Here is a 21,954-nt window from a genome sequence, read left to right as displayed (position 1 = left end):
AGCACTCTGGGCAGAAGTGGTATAGGCGGAAAGGCGTACAACAGACCGCAACTCCACTCGCGCCGAAAGGCGTCGCCGTGCGAGTGCCGTCTTGGAAACTCCAACGCGCAGAACTGATGACATTGCGCGTTCTTTTCTGTGGCGAATAGATCTAACCAAGGCTCTCCCCATTGCAGAAAGAGGCCTCTCGCCACGTCCGAGTTCAGACGCCATTCGTGATCCACCGAGCACCGACGGCTGAGTTCGTCCGCCCTGGCGTTCAGAGAACCTGCCAGGTGTTGAACCGTCAGAGTCACGCTCTGACGTTCCAGCCATTGCCAGAGACGCAGCGCCTCCTGGCAAAGGGTCCACGAGCCCACTCCGCCCTGCTTGTTGCAGTACCACATGGCGGTGGTGTTGTCCGTGAACACCTGCACTACACTCCCGTTGACAAAGGGGAGGAATGCCTTCAGTGCTAGGCGAATCGCCCGCAGCTCCAACATGTTGATATGGAGCCGGGACTCCGCCGGAGACCAGATGCCTCTGATCTCCGCCTCTCCCAAGTGGCCTCCCCAGCCCTGGAGGGACGCGTCCGTCACAACTACGTGCTCCGGTTGGGGAAGGGAGAGGGATCTGCCTCTGACCCAATCGCGGTCCGTAAGCCACCACTGCAGTTGTCTCGCAGTGCCCTCCGAGATCAAGACATGGTCGGACAAGTTGCCCTGATGCTGGGCCCACTGAAACTTCAGGTCCCACTGCAGAGCCCGCATCCGCCACCGGGCGTGATGCACCAGAAGGATGCAGGAAGCCATCAGCCCCAGCAGCCGCAGCGTCAACCTGACCGAAACCCGGGATAGCGGCTGAAAGACGGGAATCAAGGCCTGTATATCCCGGACTCGCCGTTCCGGAGGATAAACCCGAAACTGCGCCGAGTCGAGAACCGCTCCGATGAAAAGGAGCTTCTGAGAGGGACACAGATGTGATTTCGGCACATTGATGGAGAACCCCAGCCCATGCAGGAGGTCTGCCGTCATCTGAAGGTGGTGGACGACTGTCTGGGGCGAGCCCGCCTTCAACAACCAGTCGTCTAGATAGGGGAAGACTGACACCCCTGATCTGCGCAGATGGGCTGCGACCACCGCCATCACCTTTCTGAACACCCGTGGGGCGCTGGTAAGGCCGAAGGGGAGCACGATAAACTGAAAATGCTCCTGGCCTACCGTGAACCGCAGGTAACGCCGGTGGGCCGGCAGGACGGGGATGTGAAAATACGCATCCTGCAAGTCCAACGCTACCATCCAGTCTTGCGGGTCCAGAGCAGCCAAGACCTGAGCCAATGTCAACATCTTGAACTTCTCCTTCCGGAGGAAGCCGTTGACGTCCCTTAGGTCCAAGATAGGACGTAGACCCCCTTTGTCCTTCTTGGGTACCAGAAAGTAGTGGGAATAGCAACCACATCCTACTTCTGGCCCAGGAACGCGCTCGATGGCCCCCTTGGCCAAGAGGGCCGTAACTTCCTCCTGCAGAAGTGTCAAGTGGTCCCCCGACACACGGTGGTTCTGCGGTGGCATGGCTGGAGGAGTGGTCTCGAAGGGGAGGGAGTAGCCCCTCCGGACGAGCTGCAGCACCCACCTGTCCGATGTGATAGTGCGCCAGCGGGAGAGGTGATGGCGAACCCTGCCACCCACTGGCGTCACATGGGCCTGAAAGCACGGACTAGGAGGATTTAGAGGCCGATGCTGCGGGGGGAGGTGTGGTCTGACCTCGCCGTTGTCCCCGACCGCCTCCACGGTTGCCACCGCGTTGAGAAGTGTTCTGCGGCGCGTGGCTGGCAGCACGTTTGGGACCGCCCCTTCCTTGGCCACGAAAGGAGCGAAACGAACCCGTTTGCTGGCGCTGGGTCGAGAGACCCAAGGACTTGGCCGTGACCCTGGAGTCCTTGAAGCGTTCCAGCGCGTGGTCCGCCTTGTCGCCAAACAGGCGACTGCCATCGAACGGCATGTCCATCAAGGTATTTTGGACATCTGCCGAAAAGTTGGCGGATCTCAGCCAGGCGTGGCGACGAATCGCCACGGTCGTGGACATCGCTCTGCCCAGCGAGTCGGTCGTATCAAGACCACACCTGATGGAGTATCTTGCTGCATCTCGGCCTTCAATCATAGCCTTGCCGAGCTTCGCCCGCACCTCCTGCGGGCATTCAGGCAGCAACTCCGCGACCGTATCCCACAGAGAGTGGGTGTAGCGGCCCAAGAGGCATGCGGTGTTGCAAGACCGCAGTCCCAAACTCAGGGACGAGAAGACCTTCTTACCATACTGGTCGTACCTCTTAGATTCCCGGTCGGGCGGGGCCGACGGGAATGCGGTCTGGGAAGTCGAGGCCTGAATCACCAGACTCTCAGGGGTGGGATGGGTGGACAGGAACTTGGGGTCGTCCGGACACGGACGGTGGCGTCTGGCCACGTTCCTATCAACAGGCGAACCTGTTGCGGGCCTGAACCACGTGCCCAAAAGAACGTCTGTCAAGGCTTCGTTGAACGGCAGCAGTGGCTCCTGTGGGCATGACTGCGGTTTGAAGACCTCAGTGAGGATGTTAGGCCTCACGACCGCGACGGGGAGCTCAAGGTGCAAGGCCTTGGCAGCCCTCATCAACACCACTGAATAAGCAGCCCCAGCCTCCGAAGCCACAGTAGGAGGCGAGACAAAACCAGGGTTAGGAGAGTCGTCCAGACCACTGGCGTCACCCAAATAACCTGTCCAGTCCACATTGTACTGACACTCGCGTGACAGAGGGTCCTTAGACCCCTCCCAACCCTCTCTCCGTATTCTACATCTTCCCCATATTCGGAGTCAACAATGTAGACCGGCTCCTCGGGGTCCACAGGCCCCATCGGCGTCGGACTCGGCGTCGGACGACGCCGGTCCGACTCCGCGTCCGGAGTCGGAGAGGTAATGGGGACGGCGCTGCCCGGAGCCGGCGCGGGGGGGGGCGTCGGGGGCAACCCCGATGGAATCGGCGCCGGAGAGGCCGGTAGACCAGTCGGCGTCGACCCTGAAGGTCCCAGCGGCGCCGGGGCCGGAGCCGGAGCCGCCGGCGGCGTCGGAGCCGGAGCACCCGACGGCGTCGAGACAGGGGCACCTGAACCGCTAGGACCCCCGGACGGGAGCACAGGGCCCGAAGGCGCCGTAGGCCCCGTCGGAGGAGACAGTGCCCTCATGGCCATGAGGAACTCCTCTATCTCCTCTATCTCCTCACGCGACGCGCCTTGCCCAGGGACCGTAGGGTATGGAGCAGGCCACGCCGGCGACCCACGCGGAGCCGCGGGAGTGGGGCCACCCGAACCCCCGGCCGCATCGCGCGAGCGTCGGGGGGAGTCGGGGGTACGATGACGACGCCCCGACTTCTTATGTCTCCTACCTGAGGAACCAGAGGAATGGTGACGACTTTCGGAGCGCTCGTGATGGCTCCGTGACCGCTCCCTCGACCGCTCCCTCGACCTCCGGCCGGACCGGGACCGCTCTCGACGTGGGGCCGACACCCTCAGCTCGAGTAGCTTGCGGGACCGCTCCCGCCCAGCTTTACTCGTCAGGGCCCGGCAATCGACACAGTCGTCCACGGCGTGGTCGGTGCCCAGACACCGAAGGCAGAGTCGGTGATGATCCGTGACCGACATCGTGCGGTCACAGTCGTCACAGTTCTTAAAACCGGGCATCCTACCGGCACCGTAACAAGAATCAAAGATTCACAAAAAACTTTGGTCTAAGACCGGAGTACTGCACTTCTCGGATCTGCGCTAACTGGCGCGGAAAAAAGAAGAACTGACGTCAGCGCGCGGAGGCGGCGTCTATATACTCCAGCGACGTCATGACGGCGCCGACTACGGACGCGGAGCCGCAGGGGACGCCTGCAGACGACGCCTGCCGACGCGCAGGGGTACTGCTACGCAAAAGTTTCCGGATCCAGACTGACGCCTGGGGATATTCTAAGGTAAGGAATCTAATACTAACCTGTTTCTTTCAGATGTAAGACCCGTAACATTTCAGCCACATAAACTTCTGCTCCAAGGGCAATAGGAATCTCAGTAAGCCCCCCCTCAGTCCCATCCGGTACCTTGTCAAGAAGTTCATCCCTCAACGATTTCCCCCGATGTCTGTGGCGTGATCTTCGGGCCCCTAGCTCCTCCCAGATCAGACAGATCAGTGTCCGAGCCCGTGCCCTGGTCCTCCGAGCCCGTTCCTTTCTCCGAGTGGGCCATCGCTGCTCCCGATACTTCTTTCACCGCTTGTAGCGCCGCCTTCCGCTCATCCGCCGTTTGAAAGTTCGTCGGTCCCTTCAAGCCCCGTCCGCGCCCTCTGTGGCGCCTCGAACGTCGGAGCGATTGTCCTTGGCGCTCCTCCTCAGCCCGGAACCGGGCCCCATCCGTGCCAGCCTTGTAGGTGTCCCACCAGGCCCAAGCCTTCGAAGACGTCGGGAAGAACAGGGTGTTCTCGTCTACCACCACTCGGAGTCTGGCCGGGAATAGCAGCGAGTACTGTATACCTTCCGTTCTGAGCTCCCTTTTCAGAGAAAGGAAAGAGGCGCGCTGCCTTTGGGTTTCGAATGTGTAGTCCGGGAACAGTGTCACCTTGCTGTTGTCAACCTGGAATGGGCCCTTCTCTCTCGCCCGCTGCAGTAGCAAGTCCCTGTCTTTGTAGTGGAGCAGTTTTACGACCACTGGGCGCGGAGGGAGACCCGGCTTCGGGGGTCTCGACGGCACCCGGTGCGCCCTCTCTAGTGTGAAGAAAGGGGATAGCCCCTCCGGGGCCACCACAGTTTGCAGCCATTCTTGTAGGTAGCTCACCATGTCCGTCCCTTCTGTTTTTTCCGGAAGGCCCACGAGGCGCACGTTGTTCCGCCGACTGCGATTTTCAGCGTCCTCCGCCCTCCTCTCAAGCGCTTGAATCCGGTCGAGCGCGTCCGCCAGTTTCCCATCCATCGACTTCTGCGCTGGCGCCAGGTCCCTCAGGGTGGTCTCTGCCTCCTTGACCCTGTCCGACAGCTTCGCGTGGTCAGCTCGCAGGAGTCCCAGCCCCTCCGACACTTGCGCTATATCGTGGTGCAGTGCGTCTTTCGTGGCTGCTATGGCCTCCAGGATCCTGTCCTGCATTTGCTGTAGATCCGTCGCAGGTTGCACGGGGTCCTCCGGTGCGTCCGTAGTAGGGGGCCCGTCCCCTTTGGGGCCCCTAGGCTTGCCCATACCGCTCCCGCGTCGGTGGGTCGAGTTCCCGGGGGTATGCAGCGAGGGGAAAAACTCTTGTTGTGGATCGGCCCTCGTGTCCCAGTCCCGGACCGAGAAAGCGGTCCCTCGGGTCCCCAGCTGCGGCGCCAGTGCCCCAGTACAGGGCTCGATCAAGATCCCCACAGAAAGCCGGTCTCTGGCGGGCAGGAGACGGGGTGCATCCAGGAACAGCCCACTCTCATCGGGGCCCCACCGAGAGGAGCGCTGCAGGTCCCCACCAAGGCGATGCTTCGGTGTCTGCTTCTGGGGAAACCTTGGCTCCAGCGCAGGTGATAGTCGCCGGCTGAGGCCCAGTGTCCGGTGTAGCACTCGGGGGTAGATGTCGGTGGCTCCACAGGCCCCAAAGCCGGGGTCTGGAGTTACAGCAGCTCCGGGCTGGGGGCGGGGCCCCAGCGGGTCCCTCCGCCGGCCGTCACTCGCCCCAAACCGTTCCTAGGGCGGGGGCCGGCCGATCTCCAGGAAACGCCGGTCCCACCAGTCAGGGCTCGTCGGCCGCTCCCGATGCTTGCGGTCGCCTACGGGGGAGCTCCCGGGGTCTCGAGGCGCCGACTCACTCGGGAGCCGCCATCTTGGCCGCCGTCGGCTCGGTCCTCACTCGGCTTGCCACCGCTTCCGCAGCAGTTCCACCGGCCTGATTTCCCCAGCGGAGCAGGTGGGGACGCAATACTCGGGATCCACCCAGTTGGAGCGGGGGATCCCGGGTCCTGGGCAGGATTAAATCACGGATAGCCGGGCGGAGGGACGGGAGCCTCGCTAGGCTGCTTCCTCCTCCATCGGCTGCTGGCCACGCCCCCCCTCCACCCTTCACTCTTTGTGATCATTTTTCATAACCTTATTTCATTCTTCCTAATACTCTTAGCATAAACAAATAACAGAAAGTGGCATGATACCCTTTCACTTGTATCTATTATGCAAAACGATGTTCTTTTGAATAACTATAATCAATGAAGCACAAAATTGTCTGCATTTTAGAAACTTTTGGAAATCTGTAACAAAATACGGTAAAAGCAGTGAGCATTTAGATTAAATACTGGTAGTATATTGATGTAAGCTTGATTATAACATGGCAGAACATAATAATATAAATTCAATGTGCTTTATATTGATCACATTTATTATCTTTTGATTGACTGAGTAGCACATGCAAATCAAGCAGGGGAATGCTCCAAATAAAATGGACATTAAATTCATAATATGCGGATGAGCCACCACATTTTGGCCCATATCAACATTTCTTGAGCATCTTACATTACTCCTTGGGCACAGGATTGCTTTTATATTTTGTGATCTCACGGTTGGGTCCTCTGGTGACTGCCAGTGGAACTGCAGCCTTTGGTCATCATACCGTCTTTGTGCTAGCATCTGCTGTTAGTGGAAACACTCATCATTTACCATGTGTCCATGTGCATCAGTTAGCAGAAACTCTCCTTTATTTTGGTTCCTTGTGCATCACAAACAAGAATCGCACATTTTTAAAAACTGAGAAGGTCTTTCCTAGGCGTATCCCTATGGGGAACACTAATGACCTGGCGGCATATAGAAAATGTGAAATCCCTTACATAATATACAGATTGTGAACTTTGTAAGGACTTCTGCTTGTCTGTAGATTGCCACTGGAACACCAGTCTTTACAACTCTGTGGTGTCATACATGATATCAGTACATGATATCAGTAGTGATGACATCGCTTTTCATCCTAAAGAACTTTTATTTCTACAGTCTCCGCTTCTTCTAACTGCTTCCATCCTGTGGCTGCCCTGTCCGAAGCCTCACTGTAAATCCATAGCAGTGGTCTTCTTCAAGCCATCAGACCATGCAATATACCTCCCCGTTCATCACAATCCTAGTCATTGGCCTCCGTGCTGAGCCTAGCCTAACTCAAAGGGCCTGAACCGGCTTCTTTCATATACAGACTCAAGCGATTCTTTCTTATCTTAGTTTTTTCACAGAAAGATGATGTTGGCAGTGCTTGACTACAGTATTTGTTTCAATGTTGATCTTTCATCATTCCTCATCCAAAGATACAAAAGAGTGCTACCTACTTTCCATGTTATCCAAAAATGTACATCACACCAGCCTACACTTAAATTCAGGACCCTGTGCATCCTTCATTCCACACTTCACTGCCAAGGCTTATTATACATCGTAACCCAATTCCAATACAATAATCCCAAAGAATGCCTTTGCTCCACTTAGGATCTTCTACTCTCCATCACATGTCAAGATAATATGAATGTTACTTTACGATATAAGCTTTCCAATTTTAGAAAAAAACTTTCTTCATAGATGCGTGACACTCCCTCCTATTGTTGTCTGGGGTGTAGAAACAGGTCTACTTCACCAGTAACCACTCATGATCTGCTGTTGTCTGTCTTCTCTTCCTCTTAAGCCCAATGGCAAGATGCCTTAAGTCCAACGAGTATGCCTAGATGTGGGTCCCATGCTCACAGTACCATATTACTCAAGCTGCACCCGCCTGACGAGGTCAAATTCAGCTGAACTCTTTTTGAGGTTGCTTGTGTTCTCTTTTGGGGGGGGGGGGGGGGGGGGGGGGGCGGGTCACCTGGCCGTTGAGGGTGAACTGTTCCCAGGAGAAGCCAGGTTAGTAATTTGAAGCGTGGGCGACAACATTGGAATGTGGTCTTAACCGAAAGTACAATAATACCATCCAACACCGTGTTGTTTATTGCAGTGCCAAGAGGCCGTCTAACTGGTGAGTGTTGCACTTACAGGTGCCATAGATAACAAAAATAAATGAGCAACCCATTGGTGGAATTTATGGTCTGTGTAGCTAACCTTAACTGACAAACTTCACTGCTTTTTATGTTGTATATGATAATTATAATATCCTATCAACAGTACAAAAAAGTATAAACCTGGTTCGAAAATCTCTTTTGGTGCCAAAAACAAAAACCTGGGAGTGGTACAAGCCCTACACTTAAAAATTTTTTTTAAAAGCATGTGAAATAAATGTTTCTAGTTCCACCAATAGGAGCTTCAAGCTCCCTCAATTTGTGATTGCCGCCTGGTGTTTAGAACACTCTACGATGTGTAACATGATGTTTGGTGTCGCCCCTCAAGTTTTCTGTTCCTCTTGATTTCATGCAGGCACAGCTGGCCCGTGAAAGATGTAGAGGTTAGAGGACCCAAGATTGTCATTCAAAAAGGTGAGCACATGATATTCTTATTACTATGGTAAAAAAAAGCCCTTTAGGTTTCACAGACATTGCATTGAGTTCTGACATTCTTCAATACCCGAGGGCCTACACTCATTCACACCAACATGAGATCCAAATGAGACCTTGCGGAGCTGCGGTGTCATGGATCACACACTCATTCACACCAAGATAAGATTCCAAAGAGTACTCACATAACTACTGTTTCATGGATCATACGTACACTCACATAAATATGCGATCCAAATGAATTCTCACAGAACTGCAGCTGTCTATTTCACAAGGACACAGGCATGATGATGAGATCCTTGCTATTAAGGCCAACTGCTATTAAGGCCAACATCCCCAAGTATCCACACACTCCCAGACCCTCTGCTTTGCTCAAAAACAACAATACGTTAAGTCACTTTCCTAGTATTAATACTGAAACCTTCCAAAAACTTCTAGCGAAGGTTAAATTGGGTGCCCGCTCTGACTGTTGCCCGCCCCACATACTCAAAGACTGTCTCACAGCCCTCCCCGGTCCTGTACTCACCCTACTGAATGATTCTCTTTCATCGGGCCAAGACCCTATGGCTTTTAAGAAAGCCATAGTGGTACCGCTGCTAAAGAAACTAGGAGCTGATCCCACGCTTCTATCCAATTACCGTCCGATCTCCCTGCTCCCGTTTTTTGCTAAGATATTGGAGGCCCATGTAGCTAATAGTCTCTCTAATTTTCTGGAGGAATCCAAATACCTTGATCCTCAACAGGCAGGGTTTCGGCCGGCCCATTCTACTGAAACTGTCATATTGGCAGTCCTGGATACTCTCCGGGACCATGCTGATCAGGGTTCCCCTCAAGCACTGGTACTACTAGATCTATCTGCCGCCTTCGACACGGTCGACCATGCTATTTTGGTCGACCGTGTCAAACTTGCTGGCATTCAAGGCGTTGCTGCTTGTTGGCACACCTCATTTCTGGATGATAGGTCTCAGGTGGTCCGCCAAGGGCTCTTCCTGCCTCCCCCACGTAAAATCACATGCAGAGTTCCACAGGGCTCGGCACTTTCCCCTCACTTATTTAATATTTAAATCTCCCCTCTGATTCAATCCCTGAAGGAAAGAAAGGTGACAGTCTTCAATTATGCAGACGACTTACAGTTGGTCTTTATGATAGATGGTTCTCACAGCTTTGTTGTGAATTTTCAGGCAACGATGTTATATATACAACAGTGGATGGACCATAATCACCTTAAATTAAACCCGGGAAAGACAGAGCTCGTTCTGACCGGGGACAGCCATAAATTCTGGGGCCCACACTACTGGCCACCGGAGCTGGGTCCTTCACCTTCCCCTTCTACCTCGGCCAAAACATTGGGAGTCTTCCTCAATAACGAACTCACACTGAATTCTCAGGTTGGCACAGTGATCTCTAAGTGTTTCTTCCAGCTGCATAAGATCAGGAAGATACATCGCTTCTTTACCCATGATGCTCTGATCCAGATTATAATTGCCACCTTCTGTCACATTTAGATTATGCCAATTCGGTATACCTGGGAATGCCACTCTATCTGTTCAAACGGCTGCAGCTGGTTCAAAACCAGGCAGCACGGTTGGTCTTTCGGCAACCAAGATGGCAACCAGTCACGCCCGTGCTAAGGAAATTATACTGGCTCCCTATTTCCCAGCGCTGTGCGTTTAAAACAGGCTGTCTTGTATTTAAAGCCTTGCATGGCAAAAGCCCTGCATTTATCAACAGCCAGATACTCAGACATACTCCGACACGAAATCTCCATTCTGCCCATCTCTCACTGCTCACCATTCCAACCTTCAAGCGAGTACAACAAGGAGGCTGCAGATTTGCTGTCCTCGCTCCTAAACTCTGGAACTCCTTCCCTTTGCAAAACTGGTCCAGCACTGACATTCTGCAATTTAGAAAGCTCCTCAAGACCTGGTTGTTTCTGCAAGCGTACAAATAGATTATCCTGGTAGCAATAAGCCTGCCAACGCCTTGAAGCCACCCGGTGTAAGTGCGCTCTACAAATGCCCATTAACATAACATTAACATCCTTCAGTGATCACACACGCGCTCACAATGAGATGAGTATCCAAATGAGATCTCCCAGAACTGCAGCTTGATGGATTCTACACATCGACATCATGCTGGGCTCTTCCTGTGCTACTGAACCAAGGGCCTCTCTCACAGTAACACACTGAAGTCTCCCACCCTTGCCAACATTTCTGTAGCCAATAGTTTCTAAGTTTTTTCAGGTTTCAATAATATTATTTAACATAATGACAACATCACAGGAAATCAGTATCATATGATGTTTGATCTTACAATGGGATTCCAGAAAATGACCTAAAAAACACGATACCCAGATCAAACGGTATCAAATAGTTTGCAAATACAGTTGTTAAGACAACAAATTGGGCTCATCTTCCTGATGTATACAGGGGTGTACGTGTGAACTACACTCCAGTTGATCTGAACTAAATACAGGATGCAACTCCCAGTATCAACTGATTTGGCGAAAAAACAGCCAGATTATGAAATCAATGTGTCTGCATGTCTGCATATGAAATATCCTGATAGTCCCACCCTTTAGGAGCTCTCCCAGACGCACAACAACCGCATCCCCACCAGAGCTGAACAGGAAGTTATTATTCTGCTTTTGAATTCACATAGTGCTTTGAAATGCACAGTTAACTGCTAACAGTCTTTTCCAATGACCTCAGAGAAATCCAGTGAAGTGCTTACTTTTCCTATTTTCCTTTTACACACAGAAGCATGTTTTTTTCTCTCTTATTGACTTCAAGCTGAGCTGGGTGTCCAATATTCACTGAGATCAAACTGAGCTCTCTGTGTCCTACACCTTATGGGTTACACTCACTGACATCACAATGACCATTTTTGGTAATCAGACTAGGTAATTGGGAATTGTACCAGGGATTCTTTGTGCTCTATTCCTTACCTCAAAGTTCTCATCTCATAAAATATTTTCTCTATTCTAGAAAACAGTGTTTATATTACATTCCACCCCACCTGCCCGGGCTGCCTGCTCATGAAGGCCGACGATCACAACAAGGAAGTGGTCCTCCACATCTTCAGTAAGTGCAGTGGCGAGTGGCTCCTTTGCTTCTTTAGCTTGTTTCACACTTCATAAGTCTCTTTAAATATATATATATATACATATTTATTTGGATAGAAGGTGAGCCATGCACACATAAGATCCCTTAGGGAATGGGTTTCCAACGTAAGGCATCACAGCTAATTACCCAAGTCCCACATGCACGTCTTCTTGTTGGTCACCTTGGCTGCACACACTCCAGGTCCTCGCCAATTTTTGTTCTGTATTATTAAACACTGAAGTAAAAATTACCTGATGCTGGACTATGTAAATAACCAAAAAGTGAAGGGTGGAAATGGTTAAACCAGCCAGCTGGAGAAGGTGAACAACCATAGGCAAATCTGGAGCCCACCCCAAACAGTTTCGCCAGAACTGCTAGACCCACACTGTTTCAAAATACTACAACCAATGACATGTTTCAGCTATTTGGGCTTCATCGGTGAAGTGCAGCTTCAGTCTCTGGACTCACATTTGACCATACTGCTCCACCACCTCTGGGATGACTTTGTGCCATTTTTGGGAGCAAGGGAGTGGGACGCGAAGCTGATGGTAGTGACTGCGCCGTCTTCGGATTTTTATGATAAGGCAGCTCTTAATCCATTGTCGCGCGCGTCTGTGGTGAGGATGGAGAGGGCATTATGGTCGAATCCGTGTAGGGGCACGGCTTCACAGATGTCTATTTTGATTTGGCGAAACTCCTCATTGGCCTCGTCCGTCCACTGGAATGCATTTTTCTCTTTCAATATCTGGCGTAGATGGTGTGTCTTGGTGGTAAAGTGTTGTACGAATTTGCTATAGAACTCCGTTAGGCCTAGGAAGGAACAAACTTCTTCTTTGTTCTGGGGTGTGGGTGCCGATATAATGGCTTGTACATTAGCTCGCTTGGGAGAGATGCCTTGGTCGCTGATTTCGTGTCCCAAGTAGGTGACGGTGTGTAGGCCAAACTTGCACTTTTCCCACTCTGCTGTAAGGCCATTGTGTGACAGGATACGTAACACCGTTGAGAGTTTCTCATCGTGGTCTTGGCGAGATCTCCCCATTATGAGGATGTCATCCTGGAAATATTGCATGCCTTTAATGTCTTTAAATAGTTTGTGCATCAGTTTTTGAAAAACGGCTGCAGAGGATGCTAGGCCGAAGGGCATGTGTCAGAACCGGTAGAATCCAAATGGTGTAATGAACGATGTGACTTTTCTGCTTATGGGGTGCAGCAAGATTTAGTGGTACGCCGCTGTGAGATCTATTGTCGAGAAAAATTTGATCCCTTTTGTTTGAGCTAACAGCTCATTGGTCTTGGGCTAAAAGAATTTGTCCACTATGATGTTCTTGTTAAGTCCTCTAAGGCCGATAAACAGGCGCACCTTACCGTTGGGTTTGCGCGCGACGACCAAAGGCGCCAACCATCTCAATCGGCTCAATCAGCCTGTTGTCTTCCAAGTGTTGTAGTTCGGATTGTACTGCCTCCCTGGAGTTGAAGGGAATGTTCCTTACTTTGTGGCATACCGGAACGGCTCCTTCTTTGAGACAGATCCTGTGTGTGAATTTCGTGAGTCGGCCTATAGAGCCGCCGAAGACGGTGGGAGACTCTTCCTGCCATGTTGTGCTGTCTCTGGTGTGTGTCGTTGGTCATCAGTACTTGTGTGGTACCACCCGGGTTCAGCTGAATCCCCAGGGCCCCATGGTCAGCCCACCCTAACACTGAGGGACCTGTTTCGGCTACATACAATTTGCACTCTGATGTCCTTCCTTTAAACTCAAACTGAAGGGGGCGAAAGCCCACCATGGGGATTTTTTCCCCAGTGAAGGTGACCGGATGTACGTCTGTGGAAAAGAGGTGAGTGCCCAAGATGCGTGCGAAGTCCCTGTCCCAAATGTGGTGCTGAATGATGGTGTAGGGGGATCCCGAGTAGGCCACCATCAAGATTTGTACCCCCCCTATGGACAACACACAAGAGGGTTTTTTGTTGCTGTTGCAATCAATACCTAGGATTTGCTCATCTATACATAGCACGCAATCATCCTCGGTCTCTCCCTCACCCCAGTTCTTGTCGGATTCCTGTAAAACACATGTGAAAGCAGCATGGCTAGGCTTACGCCGACACACCTTAGCAAAATGACCCACCACCCCGCAAAAGGTGCATTTGACTCGGAATGCAGGACAGCTTCTGTCATTAGCTACATACGCAAGACTGCCGCATCTGTAGCAACTGTTCTTGTTCTCGCTGGAGGTTGTCTGGGGTCTTGTCTTTGGTGTGGGCCTCCTACCATACTTTGCCCCTGCAGAGGGCGGGGGGTTTCCTTTCTTGGGATTTCGCTTCCGTCACTGTGCATACTGTGGTCTTATTGTCACAATCTTTTTTTGCTGCAACTGCGCACCTTTTGGACATTTCTGTCTTTCTTAATCATAGCGATGATCTCATTGAGCGGTTCATCCCCACTGATCCACAGCTTATCCTGTATGTTGGTGTTGACGGTGTGCATGATTATTTGGTCGCGGATGTATGACATTACAACGCATGCTTTTACCACGCATGCCTTTACAACGCGGTTTTTATAACGCATGCCATTACAACGCATAGCGCTTTGGGGTGCTGGATAGTGAATAGTTTAATTTACTATTCCAACTCCAGTCCCCGTGGATAGTAGGGAAGGTGTTGGATAGTAAATTAAATCTATTCCCTATCCTAGAGCGCCCCCCCAGCGCAATGCGTTGTAAAAGTTGCGTCGTAAAGGCACTGCGTGGTAAAAGTTGCGTTGTAAAGGATGTTTCCCCTTCGACTGACTCAGTGTCTTTCTGTTTCCTTTGAAAGAATTTAAAGCGGTCAATGGCTGTGCAGACTACTGGCTGGTAGTGACTGTCTAGGTCTTCCAGCGCGTGTTGAAAGACGTCCGTGTTGGTGGGGAGTCGAGTCTTTTTTATCATGTGTTCATAGACTCGCAAACCCTCTGGACCCAGGTTGTGCAAAAGGATTTTTTTTCTTCATTTGCTCGAAAATTCTTCCTATCCTTCATCCTCTAGGGCAGATAAGTAATTCAGGAAATAACCTTTCTAGTCCTCCCACTTCATGGCGGGTTCCCCTGGTTTTGGCAGAAAGGGGACCGGGTTAGTGAGGGAGAAGGTTTGTGCACACATGGTGGCTGGTTAGAGGACCGGGGATTGACCGGCGTGGACAATCTAGGCTGGGCCGAGGTGAACTGGATGGGTGAGCTGCGGTAGATCGGTGCGCACAGTAGCCTTCCAAGTCTGCCTGGACCCTGAGAGCGTGACTGAGGTGGTGTGGTAAGTGTGCAGCGACGTCCTTGGGGCCTGTGAGGAACCTGACGTGAAGCACGGATGAAGTGCACTCCTGGGCAATACCTGTGATGACTCGGGGCACTCTGGCGCTCAGGAAAGGGCTGCAGGTACTGCTGGAGGCTGGCGCATGGAGTGGTAGAGCTGGCTGATTGTCTCCCCTCAAAGATCCTGCTGCAGCAGGTGTGCAAGCGCTGCATGCACTTACTGTGGAGATGCTGGCCGTCAAGGCTGTGTGTGCTGGAGCCTGGGTCTTTGGCAGCTTGTCTGCGTCTCTTCTGGGGACTTGAAGGCCCTCTTTCCAGTTGGGCAGCACTCTGGTCCTTGGCTTGTAGGAGGGCACTCCTTGTGTATGTGCTGTTGGCCCCAGAGGACTTTATGGCTCTCCACTGCATGGGGCAGCCCCCCTAGTTCTTGGTGCTCAGGAGGGGACTCTTTGCACAAGTATTAGTCTCCTCAGGAGACTGGATGGCCCTCCTCTGTGTGCGCAGCTCCGTGGGACTTGTCTGCCAGGCGGTGGCGCTTCACTCATGCACTAAGTGGCTGGAGGGAGGTGCCTGGCTCGTCCCGCAGCCCCGCTGCCGTGCTCTCACCGAGGCTTGTAATGACGCGCTGGGAGCGCGTGAGGCCGATGACATGAACGGCGCACTGGACGAGAACAGCGGGGTTCGGAGTTTCTACCGTCCTCATCGCCAATTTGTAAAGTCCCAAGTGCCCTCAATGAAGACCCGGGGCCAATGGGTACTTGGTGCAATCACTTTTATTTACGTTAACTTGGGAGAAGCCGGGGGCCGCACACTCCTACTCTCTCTCTCTGCGGCAGCGTAACATGGCCGCCGGTATCCCAGCATGCTCAGCCATGGCGCGGCTGAGACATTGGACCGCTACACCACAGCACTTGCCAATCTTATTCTTAAAATCTATGCTGAAAAATGTCAAAAGGCTTGGCCACAATTCTAGCTCAGCATGGATCACATTGGGCTCCTCTTATGCTTAAACCCGTGCTAGAAAAACAGAGATTTGAGGTTGGTGGTTTTAAAGAAAATCTGCTCAGGTGACAATTGAAAGTCTAGAAGAGTTTATTATAAAAACAAAAAGTAAATAGTCTGCAGATCACAAATTCATTCGGAAAGGGGACCTTTTGGCAAACTGCATTCAAGCTCGTTCAGTAAGTGTAGGCACATCACACATTTATAAGATCTTAAACGTGCAGATTTTCTGTGAAAAGATATGTGCGACCATACTGCCATGTGATTAAACAACGGGAATATGTGTTTTCTTTGGCTGAGTGAGCTGATTTTCACTTTTTCATCTCAAGAGTCAAAATGTCTAAAAGAGGCTCAAAACTCAGAAAGAGGCCTTTCCCTTAATCACAGAGTGATCAAGAAAACATGGCTGAAGTGGTTATGTAATGCCAGAGCAATACATCACTGATCATTAAACGATTCACTTTCACTCCCAAAACATTCTAAAGAACCTTTTTTTTTTTTTCTTCCTCATTTGCCTTCCCTTTTCCGAAAAGGGTCATACCAACCACCTTACACGGCTCAAAGCCGTGATTTGATTTTTCCGATGGTATAGATGTCCCAAAACTGAGAAGGAATATATTTAGCTCTATCTAGGTATTTTTCAACCTGTAGGACCCAATCGATTCTAAGCTGGCCCAGGTCCGAGAGCATTGATGGTATAATCATCGGACCCGGGGGGAAAAAAAAAAAACAAAAAAAACCCCCGGGTTCACTTCCAGTTAATCAAAAGATCCCAAAAGGCCAAATTACGTTTACTAGCAGTTCTTTGGAGGTCCATTTTAGATGTTTCATATAAAGAAGACAGCCACCGAGAATGTAGAGGGGGAGTTTTGTCTGTCCACTGAATACAGATCTGTCTTCTTGCCAATAAGATCGCATAAAAAAGGAAAGATTTCTCCCTACCCCTAATATGGTCTTCTATTCCAAAGATGGCAAGTGGAAGAGTGATTGACAAAGATGTTTGTAGGATAGAGTTCAAAGTGTTCTTCACCTCTTCCCAGAAATTCAGTAGATCTGGACATTCTAGGAACATGTGTATGTCATTGGCATCTACCATGTTACACTTGTTACATTTTTTGTCTGGGAGAAATTTAGACCATTTTAGTGGTGTTATATAGGCGCGGTGAATTGAAAAAAGATGGTTACGTCTTAGCCATGCGGGTTTTACCGTTTTATACAGTAAGCCACAAGATTGTTGCCATTTCTCATCACATGGAGTGTCAATCACTGTCCCCCATAACTCATCTGGTAATTTAAACTCCCCATCATTTTCTTCTAGCATCTGCCAATACCAGGTGGCTACTTCTTTACCTCCGCTGGGTCGCTCTACCAGCATTTGTTCAAGCGCGTTAATTTTCCCAATGTTGGAGTCTGTACTGCTTTGTGATCTCACTCAGCTATCTAGTTGGATATATTTAAATCTAGATATTTCTATTCCTACTAGTTCTTGTAATTCATTCCAGGCTATTAGTTTCCCATCTCTGATCAGTTGACCCCACCTAGTAATCCCTGCTTGTTTTATGGTAATTGATAGCCTATCTTTCAAGAATACTGGTAAGCCAGGTGAGTCCCAAATTGGAGAATACGTAGAATAGTATGACAAGCCTATTTTTTTCCTTATGTTATACCAGTTTTTAGCCCATGATTGTGCCATCTTAAGTTTAATTTTTTTGAAAAATTTATAATTTCCAATTTTGAACATAAATCCTTCAGGTGTTAAGTTTGCCCCCAATATTATTGCTTTGTACATGGAATTAGAAGTTAAATTAGATGGTGTTTTCAATAACATTCTCGAATGTGACATCTGAAAAGCCCATGAATAGTATACCAGGTCTGGGAGTGCAAGCCCCCCCTTTTCCCTTCTTCTTCTTAATTTCTTCCATGATATTCTTATTGTTTTATAATTCCAAATAAACAAATTGATTTCTCTTTGTGACTTTTCCAATTGTTTCTGCTCAAATGCAAATGGGATTGTATTAAAAATAAAAGTAAACTTGGGGAGGATACACATTTTAACTAGATTCACTCTACCAGTTATAGAGAGTGGTAGGTGTGACCAAGATTTTAAAAGTTTCTTACTTTCAGTATGTATTCTCTCTAGATTATTTGATCCTATTTTATCCACTTCCTGTGTTATTCTTACTCCTAAATAGCGCATGGATGTTGAAATCTTTGCCTCTAACTGGATATTTGGAAGGTTCCATACCATCACCTCTGTCTTGCTAGAGTTTATATCATATCCCGATATTTGCCCAAATTCTTTTGCACATGCGATAATAGCTGGAAATGCCTTAACTGGGTCAGATGTACATATCAGGATATCATCCGCGTATAAAGCTACCCGCTTTTCCCACTCTCCATAGCTAAAGGATGGAATGTTAGTCTCGGTCCTAAGCCTTTGAGCAAACGGTTCTACATATAAGTTAAAAAGGGGTGGGGAAAGCGGGCAGCCCTGCCTTGTACCCCTAGTTATATTGAATGCATCAGTCAGGCCCCCATTAATCATTATCCTTGCAGAAGGTGTGTTATAAAGTAATTTAATTGTTCTTCAAAAGTCTTCTCCACAATTGAATTTTTTTAATACATCATTAAGATAGAGCCAATTGACTCTATAAAACGCTTTTGTCGCGTCTAGGGTCAGAGTAGCTAGGGGTACAGAGGTGGCAGTTGCAATATCTATGGCCCCCACCAGTTCATGAGTTAACTCTGCTAACTGTCTGCCTTTAATAATTCCCTTTTGGTCAGGGTGAATGATACTGCCAATGACGCTAGCCAATCTTGTAGAAATGATGTTTGTAAAAAGTTTATAATCACTGTAAAGAAGTGATATTGGTCTGTATGAACCACACTCCAATGGGGATTTCCCTGGTTTAGGAATAAGCACTATAGTGGCTTCTCCCCAAGATTTAGGTGGTATATCGCCATTTAGTAAGATTCCATTAAAGAGTACCGTAAGTTCTGGGGCTATAATCTGTTCAAGGGATCTATATATTTCTCCTGGCAGGCCATCCGGCCCTGCTGCTTTTCCCTTTTTTGAATGGCGGATTGCTTTTATGACTTCTTCTTCCGAGATCTCTTTCTCTAGAGATAGATTTTGATTTATTGTTAGAGTTGGAAGTATAATGGAATCTAACCACCTATCTCTTGCCTGTTGATCATTAGAGAGATCTTCTTTATAGATCTCCTCAAAAAATTCATACAATGCCCTTCCTATATCTTGATTAGTAAATCTAGTCTCTGTCTCCCCTGCAACCTTAATTTCTCATATGTAGTTAAGGGCTTTATCACTTTTTGTTTTCCACGCCAAGATTTTACCTGAAGCTTCTCCAAACTCAAAGTGGGAAGATTTACTCGCTTCCCACCTCTTATTTACTCTTTCTTGCAAAATATTTTCTAACTGATTTTTCAATTCGGCCAGCTTTTCATGATCTGGAGATGTTACTACTATCGGATCCAGTCTTAATTCTAAAAGTTTCATGTCCTCTTCTATTTTCCTAAATATATCCTTTGTCTATAAGAGGCTCTGTTTGTGATCTGCCCCCTTAAGAAGGCCTTAAATGTCTCCCAGACTATTGTAGGGGTAGCAGAAAATGTATTAATATTGAAAAAAGATATAGCTGCGTCTGACAAAAAATTGACCTCTTCCTGCTCTAACAAAATAGTCCGATCAAAAGACCAGAAATGATGTTTAACTAAATCATCTCTTCTTAAGGTAAATACTATCGCTGAGTGGTCTGATATGTGTGATGGTAAATAATTTATTGATATTAGGGTATCCTTCAGATAATAGCTAAAGAAAATAATCAATTCTAGATTTGTGTTTAAAGTGGCTGTTTCTAAAGGAAACTCCCGGCTTATTGCCCACCTTTTCTCTCCACAGATACGCCAATACTAGGTGTTTCATGATTAATTTAAGAGTCTCTCTTGATTTTACCATACTAGGAACTCTGGATTTATTCGATTTATCCAAAGTTAGATCAAGAACAATATTAAAATCTCCCATCCAGATTATTGGATCCTGAGTTGATATTAATTGGTTTCTTACGGCATCCAGATGTGATGGATCATCGGAATTTGGACCGTAATAGCCTACCAATGTTCTGTTCTGACCCTCAAGTGAGACTTTAACTATCAACCATCTTCCTGTCTTGTCTTCTTTACAGTCTAGTATTTGTGCTCTTGCTGATTTTTTAAAGATAAATATGATCCCTCTTACATTCGCATTGTGATCAGTGGAGCAAAATTTATCTATCCATCTATGTCTCTTGAGTATAGTATTGGCCTCATATTTAAGTAGGTGCGTTTCCTGCAACACCATGATCTGCGCTTGCGAATCTCTAAGATATTGTAGAATCCTGTCTCTTCTACCTTGCACTCGCAGACCATTGACATTCCAGGACATGAAATTTAAGTTTGCCATAACTTGCCTTCACCCCCTACCTTCCTCTTCTCCATCTCCTTCATTTTTGATTTATGAATTTGATATTTATCTGACTTTAAAATATTTTTGTTTGCATGCTGTGAACGGTTGGTTTCTGAAAACATAAATTGAACTGACAAATGAGGATTTTTTCTTTTCTTGCCCCCCCTCCCCCCCTGGGAAGCCCCCCCTTACTTATTCTGGCTCGGTGTTGAGCCAATAACCACCCGCCAATAACCTGTCCTTCGCCCCTCTACCACCTTTCGTAAAACAAACAATAGCCGTATCAAATTCTGTTTTTATAGAGAACGAAACATCATAAAGAAAGAAAAAAAGAGATGAAAATGAGGATATGCTAACTTTTGTTGTCGGGATTTAAATTAAGTGAGTGTATGTGCACTAAATTATCTCATTTCCCTTTGTGTTTATATATATATATATATATATATATATATATATTTTTTTTTTTAATTAGCTGTATATATATATATATTTTTTTTAAATATATTTTCCTTTCCCCTTTATCCTCATTTTTAATTCCTCATCACCCCTAATTATTTTGATTTTTAATTTTTTTAATTTCTCTATTAATTTTATAACTTTTCCTGTTCATATTCGTATTCTTCCTTAATTTGTTTTGTGCGCCTGAGCTTGAGCATGGTCCCTGATAGATTCAAGTAACTCATCCGCGTCATGAATGGAGCGAACATTGTGCATCTTGTTGTTATATATGATCCTAAGAAAAGCGGGGAATCTCATCTGGACCGTTGCGCCAAGTGACCTGAATTTGTCCATACATTGCCCCAACTCCCATTGCCTCTCTAGAGTAGTCTTTGAGAGATCTGATCGAATTTCAAATACGAAATCTGGTCCCTTTATGGAACCTGCTTTTAAGGCAAGGTTTAGGATTTTGTCTTTAAGGGCGTACGTTAAGAAGTTAACTAGGACTTTCCTTGGCTTAGTCCTTGCAGGATTCAAGCGAAAAGGGTCCCTATGTATTCGCTGAATGTCTTTTTCCAGGTCCTCAATTGTTTCTTCCAAATTCAATGTATCTTTCATGAGATGTACAATGAATTTCTTGAGGTCCCCTCCTTCTTTATCCTCCGGTATCTTGAGGAGTCGGATATTATTAGCCTAGAGTAGTTTTCTAACATTTCGATTTTTTCTCTCATATCATCCCCATCTCTTTGAAGAGTGTTAATTTTGGATCTAGCTGCTTCTAAATTTGTCAGTTGGCCCACTGAACTTTCCAGTGCCTCTGTTCTCTCACAAAGGCCTTCAAGTTTTTGTCCCAGCTCTTCACAAGTGCCTCTAATCTCCGCTTGATTTGTCTTAGATATTGCGAAGTCCTGCCTTATTTCCTCTCTCATCTCTGAAATTGAGGAGACAATTGCTTCAAGTGCATTTCCGATCTCTGTATCTAAGTTTTGAGGAGTAGCCTTCTTATTCTTACCCAATTTAGTTTTTGTTAAGCCTTCCTTCTCTAATATATCCTTTGATTTTACACTTTCCTGATTCTCTACTATATGTTCTGTATGTAACTCTGTCAGAGTATTCTGACTGTCATCAGAAGGGGCTTCTAATACTCCCCCCCCAGACAGAGTAAGATCAGTTAGGCCTAAACTCAAGGTCGCCTCCCCTTGTTCAACTTGTTCAACTTGTTCAGTCTGT

General features: G+C 48.3%; 1 protein-coding gene and 1 long non-coding RNA gene across 5 annotated transcripts in view; one reads left to right on the top strand and one right to left on the bottom strand.

The window, feature by feature from the left end:
• LOC144756284 (uncharacterized) overlaps window positions 1–21,954 on the bottom strand; it is a 540,171-nt gene that overhangs the window by 471,402 nt on the left and 46,815 nt on the right. The gene's annotated exons all lie outside the window — the stretch shown is intronic.
• Window positions 1–21,954, top strand: part of LOC144756283 (uncharacterized) — a 362,112-nt gene that overhangs the window by 324,876 nt on the left and 15,282 nt on the right. Inside the window, exons 18-19 of the mRNA XM_078645944.1 lie at window positions 8,364–8,422; window positions 11,428–11,523. Coding sequence (XP_078502070.1) covers window positions 8,364–8,422; window positions 11,428–11,523 — 155 coding nt within the window. The remainder of the gene's footprint in view (window positions 1–8,363; window positions 8,423–11,427; window positions 11,524–21,954) is intronic.

Source organism: Lissotriton helveticus, chromosome 5_1, assembly GCF_964261635.1.
Source record: "Lissotriton helveticus chromosome 5_1, aLisHel1.1, whole genome shotgun sequence".
Lineage (NCBI taxonomy): Eukaryota > Metazoa > Chordata > Amphibia > Caudata > Salamandridae > Lissotriton > Lissotriton helveticus.
This window is presented reverse-complemented; position numbering and strand designations above follow the sequence as displayed.